The 20,090-nt window shown below is 38.9% G+C and overlaps 1 protein-coding gene across 1 annotated transcript in view; it reads left to right on the top strand.

Moving 5' to 3' along the window:
- KCNN2 (potassium calcium-activated channel subfamily N member 2) overlaps positions 1-18,619 on the top strand; it is a 121,277-nt gene extending 102,658 nt beyond the window's left edge. The window contains exons 8-10 of the mRNA XM_019531723.1: positions 5,242-5,311; positions 8,528-10,210; positions 17,290-18,619. Of these exons, the coding sequence (XP_019387268.1) occupies positions 5,242-5,311; positions 8,528-8,815 (358 nt within the window). The 3' untranslated portion in view covers positions 8,816-10,210; positions 17,290-18,619. The remainder of the gene's footprint in view (positions 1-5,241; positions 5,312-8,527; positions 10,211-17,289) is intronic.
- The last annotated feature ends 1,471 nt before the right edge of the window (positions 18,620-20,090 follow it).

The following is a 20,090-nucleotide window of genomic DNA, read 5'->3' on the forward strand; positions in this document are numbered from 1 at the left end:
GGAAGAAGGGAGTATTCTAGCAATCCCCAGGTGGCAGATAGACCTTCAGGAGTTTTTCACTACTGAGATACTTGAACTCTGACCCCAAATTATCCTAAACTCTACCAGCATTTAAAAGAGAATCAGGGCCAACAGTAATAAACTGGATCACCATAATATAATTCATGAAACTGCCATTCTCTAAAAGTCTTCATAAAATTGATAATTAGTGTTTGTCATCAAGCTAATCCACAGTCAACTAGGATTCTTGAAGCATTCATTTCTGGGGTTGTACTGTTCATGGAGCAACAACCTTCCTTCATCCGACCACCAGATCACCTTATCATATAATGTCCCTGGATGAGTTGTGCCTGTGTTTGTACCAGAATAAAAATGTCCTGCGATTAGTGTATACATGCATTACCCTTCTAATTAGGGTTTAGCAAGTGGCCGAATTCAGTGCCACTTTTCTGCCATTGATTCAGTGATACAGTCCTGGGCTACCTGTGCAGAAATACTTTGTCGTATCACAGGATAAAGTGTTGTTATTCCTGATCGGGGAAACTTTTTTGGATGCATTGTGGGACAACAGACGCAGGCATCTGTATGATTACACTTTGTCCCAAGATAAAATGGTTTATTCCAGGATAAATGCAACATCTGTTTGCAGCCAAAAGACCTTCTGTCTGCAGAAACGAGAGATTCCCTAGGCCTTAAAAGGCTCTACACCTTCATGCCTGCTCAGGGACTTCCTGCCTGCCCTGCAAGTCCAGCTCATTGAAGCCCTTGGTGTAGGCACCATGCTGTGGGCTTCCCCAGTACTTTGGGGCAGCTGCAGAGAACTTAATATAGATTCAGGTTGCATTGACATTTTTATAAAACCCATATGCCACCAGCTGTAGTTTCATGGTCTTCTAATCTCTGTGGCCTAAGCCAGCAACAGAGATGATGCCAGAGTTCAGCTGACTTTCATATATTCCTGTACAGTGTGCAGCAGGTGGAAGCTCCATATGTAGAAATGCCTTTTCATGCATGAATGTAGCAGACACAATCTGGCCCTTGGTTTTCCCCATTTGTAAATTGAGGGTAATGCTGTTTGCTTTCCTGCCTTGAAGTAATGATGTGAAGATTAGTTAATGGTTGTGCACTGCCTTGAAGATGTAAAGCACTCTAAGTAGTATTTTATTTAGCAGACCTGCTAAGCTAAATGTTGTAGACCTTGTAGTAAAGCCACTCAGTGGAAACCGTAAAAAAAAAAAAAGTCTACAAGCGTTGAGATTTTGGTAGCTTGGGAAAGCATGCTGTGAAATCTATTTGCTCAGCTTAAAGAGATGGCCCTGGATGGCAGGAAAGTCTGTGTGGTATATGTGTGTGCACATGTGTGTGCATTGCTAGACTGACTTCTTCACTGCATAGTGAATTCCTTAATTTTAACCTTGCTGTTTATTTTTGTGTGGGGGATAGAAAAAAAATTATAAAAAGCACATTGGGCTCGATCTGCAGCATTAAATACTCTTCGGGCTCCAGAAGAGCTTCAAGAGGTTGCAAGTTTTTGCTCTGCATTTCTCTTAACTATTCAGTCGGCTCAATTGGTGGGGAAGTGGAAAACAGTGGTAATTTTTTTGCTTAAACTGATACATACTTCTGAGAATCCTTGTTGCGTTTTGCTTCTGATTTGAAGGGTACTACTGTGTTTTTGAAGAAGGTTGGAGATGATTCTTGGGTGTAGGCAGACTGACCTCTGTCGGGAGCACATCTCCAGAATTCTGTTTCCCTGGCACGTGCCTCTTGGTTCCACTAGAGTAGCTGGGCAAATTTTTTGACTTATGACAATATATCCCTTATCAGTCTTTTTCTAAGAGTTTTTTAAAAAATTTTTAAAAGCTGTTACATGCTAGCTAAACTATCAAGTTACTAGAGTAAAGATAAGATTCAAGGGGTGAAATTCTATAGCTTGTTTTATATGAGGTCCAAGCAGATGATGATTCAGAGATCAGTTTTGCTGTAAAAACCTCAACATCTTCAAAACAGTAATTCAGGCTCTGCCTTCAGCTACTCTAGGTTCTATTTCCACATATATCAATGAAAAACACATGAGGGTCTTTCCCTCCTGACTTCTTTATAAAAATGTATATATCAGCTACTATATGCACAAGCAGGCTTCATGGATTGTACTTGGGGGATAAGAGAAAATGGGAATGAAGCTACTGCAAGGCCCATTATTATCCATGCAAATGAATCAGGCTCAACTCATAGCAGTTGCTAACCCACAGAAGCCATTGGTCAAACCATGGGACTTCCAGACTGCTGAATCGAGCCCTTTGTGCTCAGCTGAGCACCACTCCATGTGTTGGTTTGTTTTAGTATATTTTACAGTTTGTTTTCTTTTGTTTTGTCTTTTTATTTCAACAAAATGAAAATAGAGCTCGGAAGTAAGTTGTATGAGCTGTTCCTTTTTAAATTTGCAGAATTTACCACTGTCTGCATGCAACAAATGGATCCTTTATTTGTGAATTTTAATGGTCTGAGTGCTGCCATGGAAATGCGATTCAAAATCATGATCTTTTGCTGTGATAAGTGAAGTTCATAAGGAAGGAATCAGATTACCCATGTTCATAAATTTGAGAAAAAAATCAAATCTGTCAGTTTTTCTTTTAATCTGGCTGTTGCAGCTAAAGAATGATCATTATGTGAGAGATGCATCTTTGCAGTCCCTGGGCCAATTTTTTTGGGGTGATATACACACTGTGCTGTCTCACTGCTGGCAGCTGTTATCTTTATTGCTTTGGTATCAATGGGATTGCACAAGGTTTAAGTCAGCAAAGAAATTAGTCTAGTGTGCTAAATTGGAAAGAACTGACAACTGGATTATCCAAAAGACAGTGTTTAAAAGCTAGAAAATAAAATGTTTCCTGACAGTTTGAATAAATCCACAACAAAATATCCAGGCTATAATTCTGCAGTCAAATTGGTACCTGCTTATCTCTTTAACGAAGTCTGTTCCAGGCTGTACTGCTTAACTCATTCTTTCCATTCTTTCTGTACTCCAAAAATGATTAGCTCCAACACTGCATCAGCAACGTTTTGGCTGATGAAGATTAAAAAAGGATAGGTGATTTTTTCCCCAAAACAGGGGAGTTAGTTTAACACACAGGCTCAGTTTCAGCCTTCTGAGAATGACTGGTCTCTGTATCACAAGCAGGAATCATTACACACATCAAATCTAATGTTTACTTGTTTTTAACTTTATTTCATGTGAAGGCCAGTATGGAGCTGAAAGGCAATGTGTGTGTACAAATATATTAGTTAATGTGAATAGCCCAAGAAAGACTTACTTGCTTGATAATTTCTTGAGGACTTTGTAAAATCCCTGAACTATTTTGGTTATATAAAAATTATAACTTGAATAAATCTTTCAGCACCCTCAAGTTTCCTACTATTTAAAGAGCAGGTATAGCTACTATTAGCTACTGTCTGCTGAAATTTAAAAATAAAATAGAAACCACAGTTGAATGACCCCTGTCCCTAATTCTAAATACAGGAATATGGTGCTGTCTTTGCAAATGTCAGATATTAGAGACATGCAAAATGTGGTTATCTGCTTCCAGCAGTTTATAGGTGTCAAGGATAAAATAATCCTAGCTCCAGTGAGGTAAATGGGACCTTTGCCATTGATGTAATAGGGCCAGAATTTCAGTTCAAGGATGTTCCTAACACCGAGGGTGCAATTTTTTAATCTATAATGTGGCAGTGTTAAAACATTTTGTGCCACACACAACTATGAAGTGAAAAAAGACTCTGCATACCAACTTCACGGCTGTCTGTGACTGATGCATCACTAAACTAGCAGTCACGTGGAATGGTTCTGTGAAAATGGTAGAGTTTGGTTCTTACTCTAGCAGTAGCAAGTTTCCTGAAGAGCTCACACTAGGATTGGCAGGTATAATTTTGTATAGATGTTACTTTGTAGGATTCATTTCATTTTATAAGTATGATAAAATATATAGGAAATGTTCCATAGCCTTGCTCATATGCAGACATCTGCTGAACACAGGAATTATTTGCAGACATTTAACTGACAGTAGAATTTAGCTCTTAGAGTTGATTCTCTACATGTTCTGTTGAATTTGCCCTATTGTCTTCAGGCCTAATTTTCCTTTTGCTGATGCTGGTGTAACCTAAGAGCATTAAGGTCAGTGGAGTTGCACCAAGGCAAAGCTGTTATGAGAAGAGGCCATTTATATCAGTTGGTCTGTTTGCATTACTTGCAACACAACTTTGTAATGCGATTGTTATTTTCCAAAAGGTTTTTCTGCTGCTTTTGAGTATGCAGAAAAATCAACAGAATTCTCCATTTAAAAAATGTCCTTGTTCGAAACGCGGCAAAACATACAGATTGTCGTCTTGTGTGAGCTACTGAAAGATTGCATTCTTTTTCAAAGTGTGTTCATACCTAATATTAACAGTTGTGCAACTATTTGGGCATCAAGGGGACAAACCCTTGTGTCATATTTTTTTGCTATATGCACACAAAGTTTTACAATGCTCCTGTTTAATTAATGGATTTCCATGCTGACATACTAACTTAGGCTAACATAGCCCAGCTAGGCTAACTCTGAAAAACTTGTTTGAAAATTATTTTAAAATTTAATCTTATCAAGATGCAAATAGTATGTTGGATACAATAGAGCTATAGCATTAATACAGTGACAAGTATTTTGGTTATTTAGCTGCTGGTCAGATAAAGGCTTTGTTTAAATTAATAAGAAACTCACTTATCACTGTACTTTCATCAGGTTCAAAACGCCTTCTAACCCAATCCATTTCAGACTGAACAGGGCTAATACCTGTATCTAGTCATGTAGGCATGGGAAGATTCTCGACTACTGTAACATTAATGATAAATCAGTATTTATTATTGTGTTTCTTCCTATATCTACTTGTCATGATACTGAGGCTTTAAGGAATGTTTTGGCTTTCTTTCATATAGTATATATAAATTTGTATCTCCCTTTTTGAATTCAACGTTAACCATGGCAAATAGTAGTCTCAAGGACATCACATTTTCTTGCTCTCTTTCTTTTTTGCGGTGTTGAGGAAGCATGCTTCTCATTGTACCAGACACATAACCAGTTCTGACTTTACACAAAGTACTCAAGGCATTGTCCATGCAGTTATTTTGGTCTTGTAAGTTATATGCATGCTCTTTAGAAGATACAAGATACCAAAAAAAGTATCTGACTTCAAATTCCATTTTTTTAGATTAAGAAGTGTAAAAATGGAACAAAGAAAACTGAATGATCAAGCAAACACTTTGGTGGATCTGGCAAAGGTTAGTAGGAAGTCATCAGATTGGTGTATAAATTAACATTCGTTTTGTCCAATTCAATGTTTTTCTGCTTACCGTAGTGAACACTAATAGTGCATCTCAGTTTGTAATCATAGGGGAGAAATAGATTAAATATCTTCTCTGTTGTGATAACATTTGTTAATGTATCTTGCTTTCAGTAGTAGCAATTGTTTGACACTTCAGAAAAAACGTAAAGCTCTTCTATAATACACATAACTGGAGTCCTGATCCTGAGAGCTGGTGAACCATTATGTGGTATTTGCAGCTGCTTAGGCCCTCAGAATTGTTCCACACTTGTATAATGCTATATAAAATACAGAGTAAATTCTTCCCTTCTGTATTTTGAACATTCCAGGAGAGGATCAATGCAGCTCTGCTACTGAATCATTATGTGATCTTAGGCAAGTTATTTCACAACCAGTTCTGTTCTACATTTGTAAAAATAAGGATGATGGTTGCCCACTGTGATAGTGTGTTATCATTTTTCTTAAAGCCTTATGAGATGAACAATGCTATTCAAATGCAAAGTGCTACTCTATGTTTTTATGTATTTTATGTATGTAGTAGTGATTGGACTAACAAGGCTGAAATCTAGCCATTCAAGCCTGTTGTAAAGAGCAGTTGCTCAGTGCAAAGTTAAGAAACTATGGGAAAGATCCTGTTACCTCAGTAAGACACTTAGGGTGTTTTTACACATTAGGGTAGGGGCTTTAAATAGAGCAGCTCTAAGAACTGCTCTAATTAAAGCACATGCAGCATTTTGTGTATCAGTGTCCCTACGCATCAAAACAGCAGCGGGGGAACTTTAACTAAAGCTCATTCAACGAGCTTTATTTAAAGTGCCCTCGCCACCATTTTGAAGCATGGGGTCACTGATATACAACACACAGAAGCTGGCTGGAGCATGCTAATTAGCATGCTCCAACAGACTCAGTTAATCTAGTCTGCTCTGATGCACTGTAATTACAGCATGTCAGAGCAGCCTCCCTGCATGTGTACAGACACCCTTAACTGGACTTGAATTCCTAAATTCAATCCCATTCCACTCTTCCCAAGCCACTGAAAAAAGAGATTATGATAGTTGGATGGGGTTTCCTCCTGCTCACTGCTTTTTGTGATTTAGTTTTAAGATTAAAATGGTGGTGTATTACATAGATGAATTAATCTTTTTTTTCAGGAACTTGAGTAGGGTTAGAACAGGATAGTACTTAAGTGCTTAACAAATGAAACTGGATCTTGCTGTAAGAGTGTATTTTTTAAATGAAGTTTTCATGGACATCTTTCGCAGGTACCTCAAAACTCACGTCTGTTCATCATTTCTCCTTATGATGCAATTTTAAGCTGTTCTGTTTGCATTTAATTTTGCAGTATAAAACTCCATGAGTTACCTTGAACTAACTGCTTAGGGTACAACTGGCTATCCAATTTATGTAAATGATTGAGTAGCATGAGTTGACCACAGCTGATATACACAGTGATTTGGGTATCAGGAGTCATGCCAATGCCTTCAAAATACCATGGATTATGGATGATAAGCCATTGCTTCACAGTTTTTCCCCTAATCTAGTCATCCACTTAATCATTCACTCCCTTTTTATGGACAAAAACTTAACGGCACCTTAGTCAATACTAGCCAATAAAGGATCTGGTTATCACTGCACTTCAGTTAATTGGTACAGACAAACGTTACAAAATGTTTCAAATGTCTGTTAAACTTTTCAAAGGATCATCTGTAAACACACATACACACTTTGACAAGTTCCAAAAGTGTCTGAAATGTTTTAAATTAGCACATGGGAGCTAAGCTAGGGCTGGGGCTGTGTCCAGGTCCAGGCTTATCCTCCCCTCCAGAACCCTGCTGACCCCTGGTCCCATGCCAGAGCCAAGCCCTCTAGCCCAACCTGCTATACCCCTCCCCTTTAAGGGAGAAAGGGGAGATTTGGGAGCCCCCCCATCCCCTCCCCCCTGCTTACATCCTCTCTCCATTTGCCCCTCCCTACTACTTTTCATCCCAGAAGAGTGAGGAAGAAGGGAAGAGGTGAGAGCAGAGCTGCAGATTACTGCAATCCCCTGGTTGGCACTAGAGGAGGCTGCAGCATTTTTAAATGTTCCAGCCAGGGAATGATACAGGGGATGCATGTAGTTCCTAGGCTGAAACATTCCCTTTTTCAGTTATTTCCAGGTGTTATATCTGGCCCTACGTGTCTAAGCCCAACACTTAACAGCACTCATCCCTCTGAACCTCCACCATAAACCTGCTCTCTTAGCTTTTACATACAGAACCCTTGTCCTGCAGGAAAAAAAAAGCAGTAAAAAATCACTTACAGAGAAAAAGTGAATAAGTGGTAACAGTCATTGTTTCCTAAAAGGAGCTTTAGTAGGTCAGTGGTATAAATGCAAATCTCTATGTTTCTATTTCCTCTTTTCCCCTAAATCTGATGAACTTCAAACATTACACAGAACTGCACTAACTATTGAGAGCCAACCGGTTCTAGGGGAGCCAGCATGGAACTCGCATTTGTATTAGTGAAAATGAAGTCTAAACATGCTTTGCTTCATTTCCACCATTCTTTATGTAGGATGTGTTTTCAGAACATTGCCAAAAACTACCAATATATTTGGTAAGGTGTATATATACAAATATTTGTATAAACATATATTTATATATTTAGTTTAGAAGCATGTTTTCTCTTGAGAAACTCCTGTTAAAAACAATGCGAGTTTTATTTGCAGACAAAGGGGAGATCATGCTGTATAGAAATATGAAACAGTAAGGATAACAAGGATACCAGAATGTAGTCTATATAACGTGCATGCCCTCTAAATTTATACTTTCTAAACAGTACTTATATAATTCAGCTCATAAAGCAGCATATTTTGAGATGTCAGTACAGAACATTCTGTAAGGTCAGCTGGACGTTTCACCCAGTTTATCAACAGTTTGAAATTTAAAGTACCTCATTAAGACATAAATTACTGCTCATTGAACAGAAAACTAGTAGGGGATTTCTAATGAAGTTATGAGAGAGATTATTTCACGAACGGGACTTGTTCTAGTATCATGCTTCCACTCGTGCTGACCTTGTTTTCTAGTACTACCGGTAAAGTGCAGAACCCTTTTGGAAACCCTAGCTGAGTTAGATTCTGTGTTGGATCATTTGCAAAACACTAACCCTCTGTTTACATCCCTCCTTCCAGACCCAAAACATCATGTACGACATGATTTCTGATTTAAATGAAAGAAGTGAAGATTTTGAGAAGAGGATCGTTACTCTGGAAACAAAATTGGAAACTTTAATTGGTAGCATTCAAGCTCTTCCTGGACTGATTAGCCAGACAATCAGCCAGCAACAGAGGGATTTCCTTGAAGCTCAGATACAAAATTATGACAAGCATGTTGCCTACAGTGCTGAGCGATCACGGTCCTTGTCAAGAAGGAGGAGGTCCTCCTCCACAGCACCACCAACTTCATCAGAGAGTAGCTAGAAGAGAATAAGTTAACCACAAAATAAAGACTTTTTGCCATCATATGGTCAATATTTTAGCTTTTATTGTAAAGCCCTATGGTTCTAATCAGTGTTATCTGGGTTCTGATGTCAGAATCCTGGAAACCTGAACACAAAGTTTTAGGCCAAAATGAGTGAAAACTCTTTTTTTTTTTTTTTTTTTTTTTTTTTTCCTTTCAGATGCACAGTGAATGCACCTATTATTGCTAAATAGATTGTTCCTCCTGTAATTTCACTAACTTTTTATTCATGCACTTCAAACAAACTTTACTACTATAGTATATGATATAATAAAAAGTTAATTTCTGCACATATTTGCTTAGTCACATTGACTTTGATATTTTAAAGATTTACTCAACATTAATTTAAAGGCCAAATATTGAAAATTATTTTAATTGAGAGAAACCTGAAATTAAGCTCAATAATCTTTCACTCTGAATATTGACCATAACATTTACTTTCTCATAGAGGGAAAAATTAAAGCTTATCCAAAAATGACATAGTTTATAATGGCTGTTTTAGTCACTTTAAGGGAACATTGTTGACTTGAATTTTTTTTAAGCAATTGAAAAAAAAATTGATTTCCAGTAGAAGATGCTTTATAAGACAAGTAATGGAGTTTTTACAATCAGTTTTAAAGTTCTTTTAAGTATTTTTTTGATCACGCATTTACATTTAAGGGTTTCTTAACAGGGAGAATCAGGGTAACTTCCTATACACAAAAATATCAAAACTGACTATATGTAAAGTATTACAGAGAGTAAATGCATTGAAAAAAACAAAAATTAAATTTCAACTAATTTGTTCAGTTGTAGTCTATTTAGTAGGGATTTGTAACTGTGGCAAAGAAAAGATAGCCAAATAGAAACATGATTTTTGAGTTGATAGTGTCCCTTTAAAAAAATCCAGTGCATTTTGGTTTGGGGTTTTAAAAGGCTTTTGTTGTCATAAACTCTGGTGACTGGATCAAAAGTTGCAGACAAGAGCCTAAATTTCAGTGTTATAACAATGCAGTCATAAATAGCACATAATGTTTACCCTATTGGTTTCAACTACACAGTAAATTAACATTGAGAAATAGTACGGATAAACCTAAGTGCCTCTTTGTGAAGCAGTTGTTGGAAGTTAACCTTCCAGGTGATGAAACTAAACTCATAGGTACTGCATAACTTTCCTTACATTCACTAATAGTAGGTATTCTGCAGTGTTAAAAAGTAAGCTGTATATATTTTGACAGTGCTCTGGTTGGTTTTTCTACTGTTTATGCTGATTTTTAGCATATGGAACACAGGAGTTACTTATAAATACAGGATGTTAGCCATAGTATCATCTTTACCTATAAATTGACAGCATACACCACAAGTGACTAGTTTTGGTAAGTATAGATGTCTTTTTTAAAAATAAAATATTTATTAAATCTGTCTATTAAGAGTTATGTGCATTTACAAGGAAATTAAGGGTTGTTCTATGGAAAGAATGTGTGTTTCATGCTCTTAAATTAGTTTTGACAAATGTTTAAAGGAAATTTCTGTTCCCATCTTAGAAATACAGAGATATTTGAAGGCCCTGGCCCTGCCATAATTGCCATAAGGCAGAGACCTAGAATTCTCTGCTGTTATGTACCAGTATCCTTTGTATTGGCATGTAGCACAGAGAAATGAGGATCATTTCTTCTTGGCAACTAACTATTAATTGCCAACTTCTTATTTTATTCAGCTGTGAACACTGGTGCAGTACAGGTAGGGGTAGGCATTTGACCACATGCTTTAGCATCACAGGCACATCTCAGAATAGACTGCGGGACATCCATTTCTGCCACACAATGAAACTACTCTGTAGAAACACACTGTAACTACTCCTCTGAGCAAGTGACATGCTAGACAGCTTGCTTTAGAGCTAGCTGTACCCTTTGTTCTTTGAGCCCTAATCCTTACTAACTATAGTGCCTGCTTCAAGGTATGAGATGGGTGTAGTTACCAGAATGCTTTTGATTGTCACTATCCTGCACTGGTATATCTTCTTTTTTAGTCTTCATCCTAAACAAGTTTTTTAGGCAACAACATTTCCTGCCCCCACAGTCCAGTTCCCCATATAGGAGTTGCTGGGGTATTTGTGTATCATTCACCTGAGCAATGTGACTAGCTGACTGAAGCTGGGTAATCTTTATCAATTCACATACAGCCAGTATGCTGGAGAACTTTTTCATTAGTTATCTTGTCATAGCAACACACTTGGCACAAAGGTAGTTGTGTTGGAACTTCTCCAGCTGAAGAATGTGTACCATCTGTACAACTTCCACGTTTCATGACTTTTCAAAGATATGGTACATGTGACAACTTTGCACACTTTCACTTTATTCAGAGAGCTCTGTCACACATTGTTTCCAAAGGCTTCACTAGTTTTCTGACCTTATGAGACAACTTCCCCCTCTATGCTGGTATGTTTATTCAAAGCACTTCCAGGATAAAGTGAATGACCAGAAGTTCAAATCTACCAGCAGATACAGAAGGAACAGTATATTGTCTTCCAGGACCTGGGGGACATGCAATCTCATTTCTCCTCAGCTCATCCAAAGCTAGTTGCAGAGGTTGTAAGCTGTCCGCCAGCTGCTGAAGATCTCACTTGGCGTGGGCCAGCAGCACACGGTCTTTGGCATACAACAATTCCTGATCAGTCTGTTTGGCAGTATACACCCCTGTACATGCCATGCAATCTGGAGAAGTTAAACAATGCTGCAGTTTGGAAGGAAGTCCTGATGCTTGCTTGAAGGCCAGGGTTGCCTTGTCTAACACTGCCACTTATAACAGGGCCAGTTTTGTTGTGTTTGTTCAACACTCCCCATCACAGGGAATGGATCCAAGGGGATGCCATTGTACTTCGCAATGTCGTGTGCTGTTGTGGAGCTGATAAACCCTTAGATAGCTGAACCTTTTCCTAATTCTCCAAAGTCTAGGCTGACTTTTTGTGTCAGCGGTTTTCATCAGATTGCTGAAAGCTATGTAGAGATTGAGGTTTTGTTGTTGGCACTTCTTCTAAAGTCGAGTATTTAAAATCATGACAGCTGTTTCACAGCTTGCTCAAAACTTACACTGTGATTGTGGAAGCTCTTTTTGTACAGAGAGCGAGGATTCAGTCATGGCCAGAAAGGTGACTCCCTGCAACCACACACACTAATTATATTTGATCTCTCCCTTTTGCTCATATAACACCTGTACAATGACTGCATCTCGAATCATACACATATTCAACAAAAAAGGAAATTGCTCATTCAGAAGCTGACAACTGATTTCATAGATTTCATCAAGGATGCTGTAGAGATTTAAGTTGCTTATTGTCTTTCACAGATACCATACACAATTGACTTCATGTATGGTTAACAGGCAAGGTTCTTTGAGTAGATGTGGTATCTTTTATCAGGCCAACTAAGTAGTTAGAAAAAAGTTCTTAGCAAGCTTTTGGGTGTAATCACCCTTCTTCATGTATGTATCATTAGCCATTTGTTCCACACAATGGTAAGCTGCTTGTGTAGAATACAGTCCAATATATCTCTTAACAGCCATTTGGACACTGAGCAGCTATTGAAAGCATTGAATACAAGACTTCCTCTTTCTTTCTTCATCATTGATGCTTACATTTCCATATCTGGTCTTAACCAGTGTCACCATATCTTACATTAGCCCATAAACTGCTCTAAATTTGTCATGGAACAAGGGATCGAAAAGAGAAAAGAACACAGCATAACTTAATACGTGCTTGAAGCAAGTAAGTCTTTTGTGAGTCTCTTTATACCATCCAGAAACCAGAAGATTGATAGTTGTGGCAGAGGAAAACAATCATGTAAAAGGGATGGAAATCATAAAACAGCAAAAGCTACCTGAGCAGCCTTCCCTAGTTTGCAAACGTATACAAGTGACTGTAAATAGAAGAATTCTGTTACGTTCATAGAAGGTGTGCTTATATGTGCTCTACATGAAATACCTAACTGCTTCTTGCTGCATATAAGCAGTCATACAGAGAAGCTGGAAAGTTTCCCAACAATATTCCACCTTTGTAAGGACAAAATAAATTAAAGTTATCTAGCCTTAATTTAAATTAACATGATTTATTCCAAATGTCCCAACACAGCTGCACACATTACGAGATTCTGTTGCTAGAAGTTATAAATAAAATATCTATTACTGAGTATCACCAACTGAAAAATACCAGTCTGGTTCCTCTGCATTCTGCTGTATTTTTCAGGTTTAAAATTGACTCTACATACAAATAGACCTCACATTGTTAGGCTGATTTTTAAGAAAGAACATATTTTTTTTTCTGAATGTATGTAAGTAATTACAAATAAAGATTTTGAACAATTATTAAATTTATACAATCCCACGGGAAAATCAAGTATCTGAGAAAAGGACCCAAAGAGTTAAGTGAACTAAAAATACTTAAAGAAAAAAACTACACTGAAAAGAAATCTGGCACAGTATTTATAGTTGCATGCACCAAAACTAGTGCAAGAACAAAAGACAAGGCTTCTGAGGGTCCACTTACTGGTGGACTCCCCTCCATGTGTACCTCCCCCCGCCCTCTGCTATAGGAATGCAATATTTATAATTCATTTGGAGAAAAAAAACGGAGGTAGATTTATAGTCAGTACAAAACAGCCTATATCCAGATTTTTAAGTCCAGCTTCTTTGAGTCCCCACAAGAAGAACTGAATTAAATATTCCATCAGCTATGTACTCCTACTATTGTGACTCAGCACTGTTGTAATTAAAGAAATCAGTATTTATGGACTCAGACTGGCTGGCAATTGGTCATTCCCCCTGCACTGTATTCGTATCCTAATATTTCTAATTCATCTCCAGTAACTACTTATCAAATCAGAATTTCATTGGCGGCTGGTCCATCACTTCCCCAGTGAACATCTATTCTTTCACTGATTTTACAGTTTGAATTGTTTTTTTCTGTTATTGAATGTGAGCTGTATTTTATGCAACTTAAGCATGTTGTTTCTGGTCTTGTTATCTTGCACTGAAAGAACAATTGCGCCTTTCTCCTGCATCTTTTTATCATATAAATTATTACGACTCTCTGGCTATTTTCTTTCTAAATTGGGGTGGAAATAAATCTTTCAACAGCTTTTCATTAATTCAAGTTAATTCAATCTATATTTGTGTATTTTTTTTTCTGGAAGGGAGTGTCCTGCATTGCATTCAGTGCTTCAGCTCGTTCTGCCACAGAGAAAATAATCATCTCCTTAATTTGCATGTTGTGTCTTTACTTGTACAATATAACCCAAAAGCCTGACTTTTGAAAACTCTTGCTCCTTTGACTACCCATATGAGGGTAGAATTTATACAATTCTATTAGGTTTTTAATGGGGATCTATGTTCTAGGCCCCGTTACAAAAGATCACTTCTACTAAAAGCACTACTAGCAGGGTTAAAGGTCAGCCTGTCCACGTGCCTAATTTTAGCTACTGTAAATTGCATCCCTGATTCTAAATGCACATCTATTTAAAACAAGGCAAAATCAAAATCAAGTTCTGTGCCAAATAGTTTCTCTCTCTTCCAAGTCACTTGAAGTCTACGCACTTGGGTTCTGTTTCTTAGCTGTCACTGAGTTGCACTGGGACCTTTAGACAACTCGTATAACTTTTTCTGTCTGTGTGTAAAATAGGAATGATAAAAACCAATCTTTGCATGGGACTGAGACCTATGGATGAAAAGGAATCTACCACAAAAGTACCAAGTGCTATTATTGATGACTGAAAGACTGATCCACAAAACAACGTTTTGTTCTATCTGGCTTTAAAGGATTCTGCTGTTAGCCATTTCCTTATCAAATGTATTTTCCAGACATGAAAAATAAGTTTTCTTTGCTCACTTTCTCCCCATTACTTCTGGTTCTCATTGATGCGTCTCTGTAGAATGGATTTGTTCTTAATTATTCTCTCTCTCTAACTGAAGAGGACTTGGCAGCCAGGGACTAGCTAACCCTCAGATCATGACTAATTTTCTTCTGAGTGCTCTAGATTCATTAGGTTGTTTCTTGATGCTTCTATACTTCAGGCCATCCTGGACAAGACTGATCTCTCTTTTTCTTTACATGTACAGAACAGTGCAAACACATGATGCAGTGCCTCATTTTAATGCTAATATTTCCATGGATAAATAACTGTGCCACTTACCATCCCAGAATTCAGTCACAAAATTGTAATTTTTCAATAGTCTAGCTTAGCTTCTCGTACACTTCACCTACCTACACAAATTTGTTCATCTCTCTTACATGTTCCTCTTCCTTCCTTTGGAAAAAAGAATATGAGGTCTTATGTGCTTATAAGGATTTATATAAGGACTCATAGGCTATTATTCACTCCATCTAGTAATCTGGGCTAGGGACTGACATTACACATAAACCAGTTTAAGTGATCAGAAAATGGTATAAACCTGTAACAGAACAGATGTTCATTGCACATAGCACATAAGCCATTTTGAAAATGTATGAAACTGGTTTGAGATAAATCTGGTTAAACGTAGCATCAGACTTAACTGATTTGGGTCAAACCAGTTTATGCAGTGTCCGTCTCAAACCCCTTCCTGGTCTAAGTTAAACCAGAGTCCTCTATCATCCCGGCATGCTCTCTGAGCTGGGCTCTCCCTGCCCCTCTGCTCCCTGGCTGGAGCTCCAGCAGAGATGGCAGGCACAGCAGGGTCTGCTTGGCTTCCTCCTGCTCCCCCAACTCCCTGCTCAGGCAGGGATTCCCTGCTCCCCTCTGCCTTATGCAGACACTTCTTAGCATTAGCTAGCATACCACATGCTGGCTCTGGTCCGTTCTGTGGGAGACAGGACAAAGGCAGACAGAACAGTGCCAGCTTGGGGCTTTTTGGAGCTAATCAACAGGTATCTGGTAATGTTCCTCTGTTCCTTCCTTGGAAAAAGTTGTTTAAGAAGAGCTTGAAGAAGTTGTTAAGAAGAGAGAGGTTGTTGGTTTGTTTGATGGGATGATAAATGCTAACAACTCCCTGCTGTGTATCTCAATGCTCTGTTATCAACAGTGGTGGGGGAACCCCTCCTTAATTAGAACATCCAACTGGGGCCTGGCCATGCCCCCCTCAGCTCAGCACTGTGGATGGGTGGACTGCTCTTGTGCCCCCCAGCTTCTAGCCTGAGCCACTGTAGGCAAGTACCTACGTGTGTTTAGTCCAGAGGGGATGTGTTTGCAGTTACAAACTGGTTTAGCCTAGCCAGGTTAGATTAACTTGCAAAGACTGAATCAGTTCAGGTTCAGGCTTTTTAAATGTCTGTCCCTAGCACAGCGGTTCTAAAATTTCCTTAAATAGTGAATTAGGTGGGGAATGACAGGGCCAAGATGACCAGTGAAGCAGGGATGCCAATAGCAGTTAAAGAGTTTGATAAATTGACCAGAGATAATATGGTAGTAAGTGCAAAACTAGTTTTCCATGGATACTTCTAGGCATGCACATTGATTTACAGCAAAACTGAGTATCAGTGGTTGCTTCCAAAAACCAAATGTCAATCCGCTTGCATAAGTGCAAAAAAAATGGAATGCTTTTCTTTATGAGAAGCCAGTGTTATCTCAGATTGACCAGATGAGTAGCAAATTGAATCCAAACCTGGGAGATATGTGGTGGTTACAGTTTAAAGGGCAGTGGAAGGAAGTCCAGAGATTAGCATAGCTATGGATTAAAACATGAATCCAGACTCAGACAAACTATGAACAACAACCTCCAAAGCAACCTCACAGAATGAGATTCTGCAGAAAATTAAGGCTATTAACCCAGGAAGTCATGGACAGCATTTTCCCAGCTCCTTTCACTGACCCTTCGGGCAGCTCTCAATTCTAGATGGGATTTTGTTTAAAAGACATCCACATGGTAATTACTTAAGATGTTCCAAAAAAAAAAAAATGTTTAGGAGTCTTGGAGAGGTGACTGTATCTAAAAGAAGAACTAGATGAGAAATTTATCTTGGCTTATTGCACATGGCAAAAGTATAGGCCAAGTCAAACGAGTGCTTATATTGATGGCATGGGAAGCAGTGGCCCCTGCAACAAAACCGTGAGGGATTTCTTTGTGTTAACTGAATCCCATTTACTTGTTTTAGGCTGTTATTCTCACTTCTGTGAGGCAGCTTTGTTAAAAGTTGCTACAGCTTTATAGGTGATTGTGCATTTCAATTTATTTTTTGTTGTTGTTAAGTATGGTATATCTAATTACATAATGTATAACCATGGAGTTAGTTTGGCAGGCTGAGTTTAAGCAGTTAGCAGCTAAATTTGGGTTTAATATAATGCCTAGTCCCACTATTTACAATCGAATAAGTTGGTAGAAAATGGTTGTACTAGATCAGCTTCTGCAAAAGGATGCAGAAGAGGCTGTTAAATTACAGACCAACACTAATGAACTGTTGTTTTTCATCTGCACACATTTTGTTTAACAGAAAAATGAGGACCAGGATATCCGTAATGTTGGCAGTCGATTTCAGAGGAACCAGGAATGGCCAGACTTATAAAGCAACAGAAAAACCAATATGATCTGGGGTCCGGAGAGCTACTACCATATCGTGAACATGACACAGTGTGCATATCTGTGGAAACTGGTGCATCTCCTGGCATTTCTCTGAAGCTACTACAAACAAACCTGTACCGAGAAGGAATAAGCACCATCTTCTCTAGCGTTCAGAGAGAAAGGAGATAAAGGACACAGAGTCTGCCATTTTCCTTGAGAGAGTCTCGGGCAACAGCCACAACTGGTTAAGACAACAAAGCCCCAGGATGTACTGCCAGAACGAACCAGCTTAATGCTTTGTGACAGTAGGTGCCTGTTCAGCTGTACTTTCATGTCTCTCATGAAAGATCAGTACAAGTGAAAGAGTATAGGCTGCACCTCAGAAGATAAAACATTGTTAATAAGTTTAGTTAGTAAGTGGGCTGTACATTTTGGAGTTATCATGGTGTTTAAGTGTTCATTTGGCTTGGAAAGGAAGGTGTAGTATTGGGAACTGCACTTCTAGTGACAGCTTCAGGACATAAAGCTTGGGGACAAGCTGCAGAAGCCTCCATTCTGTTATGCAGGGACAGTGGAACTGGTTATAGAATAAAGAGCATCTTCGGGGTCCAAAGTGACTTCTGTGCACCCTACTTCTGAGCAGTACTTATTACTCTGCCTTAACCAACTTTTGTCTTTGGTGGACCCAACTCAGTGATTTATGTACAAATTCCATGTTCGTAAATAAAACCTACAAAAATCCAAGAGCAGCAAGATTAGTTTGGGAATATCTTTCATTGAGCAAGTATAGAATTGGTCCAAAGTTGTTTTTTTTACTCAAAAGCTTGTGTAACATTTTCCAACTATAGTGTTGCACCAGTAAAGATACTGTCAAATCAAGGCTGCTTCTTTCTTCATATTCCCCAGACCATCATGGAACCACTTCTGATTTTTTTTTACCTTGTTTCAAGGTTTGTAACTTTACCTGAAGAGCAGCTTTTGCATGAAGAGCCAACCTCCTATACTTCAGACAAAATTGAACGTCCTTTATCTATAACATTTAAATAAATTATTTACAAAAATCAGTGCAGAATATGCAGAAAAAAATGTTTTTAAAGAAAGGTGCATGAAACCAAAAGAACTAGCATTGCACCAGACTGCTCTGCAGGTATTTTCAATATGTTCTGAGAATATAGTATATATGACTTGTTGCTTTGATCTAGGACATGTGCCAGATCCTTTTATGTTCTGTCAATAAAAGTCATCACATTTACTCTTCTAAAGATATGGTCAGGTTCTTCAATATCTCCCATGGATTGCTCCCCTTTCCTGCGGAGAAGTTCTCCCCCTTCCTTCTACCACCTTTTTACTAGGTTGTAAAGTACCTGACTTTTTGGCACACCTCAAAGTTTTCATGGACAGGGCACATTGGACAGTTGACCGTTAAAAAACATGACCTCCAAGTCCAGATCACATCCACTTGTGTCTCTACAGTTAAAACCATAACAGGAAGTCAGGGAGAGGAAAGGGAAGAAACTGAGGAAATGCCAAACACTGACTTGAAAGGGGTTCCATAAGAACAGCATCAAGCCAGTGCAATCAGCAAATGGCAAACATAAGGTCCAAAACAGGAAGACACCAAAGTTCAATTTACATAGTAGTCTGCGGACATCTGTGATTCCTAACCATGTAAAGGTAGATATTGTTCCACTCCAGCATGGAGCTACTTTAATGGCTTGATGACACCAGTAGAGGAGATGTACTGGGGCACCTTGATGGATGAGGGAGACTGGTCCTGGCTGGTTGGTCAAAAGTCCCAGAATGGAGTCAGGCAGGTGCCCAGAGCAGCATGGTGCTCCGGGCAGGTAGCTGGGCAGGCACCACTGCTCCTGTACATAAACAAAGATGTGCCATGTGCAGGCAAGGTGGTGCCTGCTCCAGTCCACCTGCCTTGCTCCCACATAGCAGCAGAGGTACCTGCCTGGTGCACCATGCCACTCTCCATCCCTGCCAGACTCTACTCTGGGAATTTTGACCAAGTGGCTGGGACCTGACTATGGAAACTGGGGATGTCTTGGCTTGCCCTGAATATATGGTCACCCTAGCTATACATCTTCTAATGCCAAAATGTTGCCTGTACCAGATACTTTGGAACTTTGGAATTTTCAGACACTCTTGTATATGTATCTTTATGGGCTGGCTAGTAGTTCCTGGCTCTTCTTCCATAAGGAATGTGCCCTGCAGGAGCAGGGGTGGAAAAGGTGTGGGATGGGGCCCCAGGCACACTAGTCCCATGCCGTAGGTCAAGGCCCACAGACCAGATTCAGCCCATGGAGCAGTGGGTGTAGTATGGCACCAGTTTTAATCCCCCCCCAAAAGGGGGAACCCTAGGTATCAAACATTTGGTACATACTCCATTGGGGTAATTCATAAAAATCCTTAATACTGAAACAATGCAGGCAGCAGGTCTTTTGAATTTCAGCTCCCAAGTGAAAAACTATATAGATTGATTTGGGCCAACATACAGATCCTAAAGCCATTTAAAAATAGCAACCCCATCCTAGGAAGTGATCATCCCTTCTCTATCCAGTGATCATTCCACCTGTCAGAGAGAGCCCCTCTGAGACAACTTGAAAAGTTTATGCCTGCCAGAGGCTTCATGTGGAAACTGGGAGAGCACATGGTAAGGAAGCTTGCATCTAAGAGGTTTATTATATTTCAAATATTTTCTCTGAAGTACTTTTGATTTAAATA

The sequence above is a fragment of the Crocodylus porosus genome, unplaced genomic scaffold (assembly GCF_001723895.1).
Source record: "Crocodylus porosus isolate Cpor-Errol unplaced genomic scaffold, CroPor_comp1, whole genome shotgun sequence".
Lineage (NCBI taxonomy): Eukaryota > Metazoa > Chordata > Crocodylia > Crocodylidae > Crocodylus > Crocodylus porosus.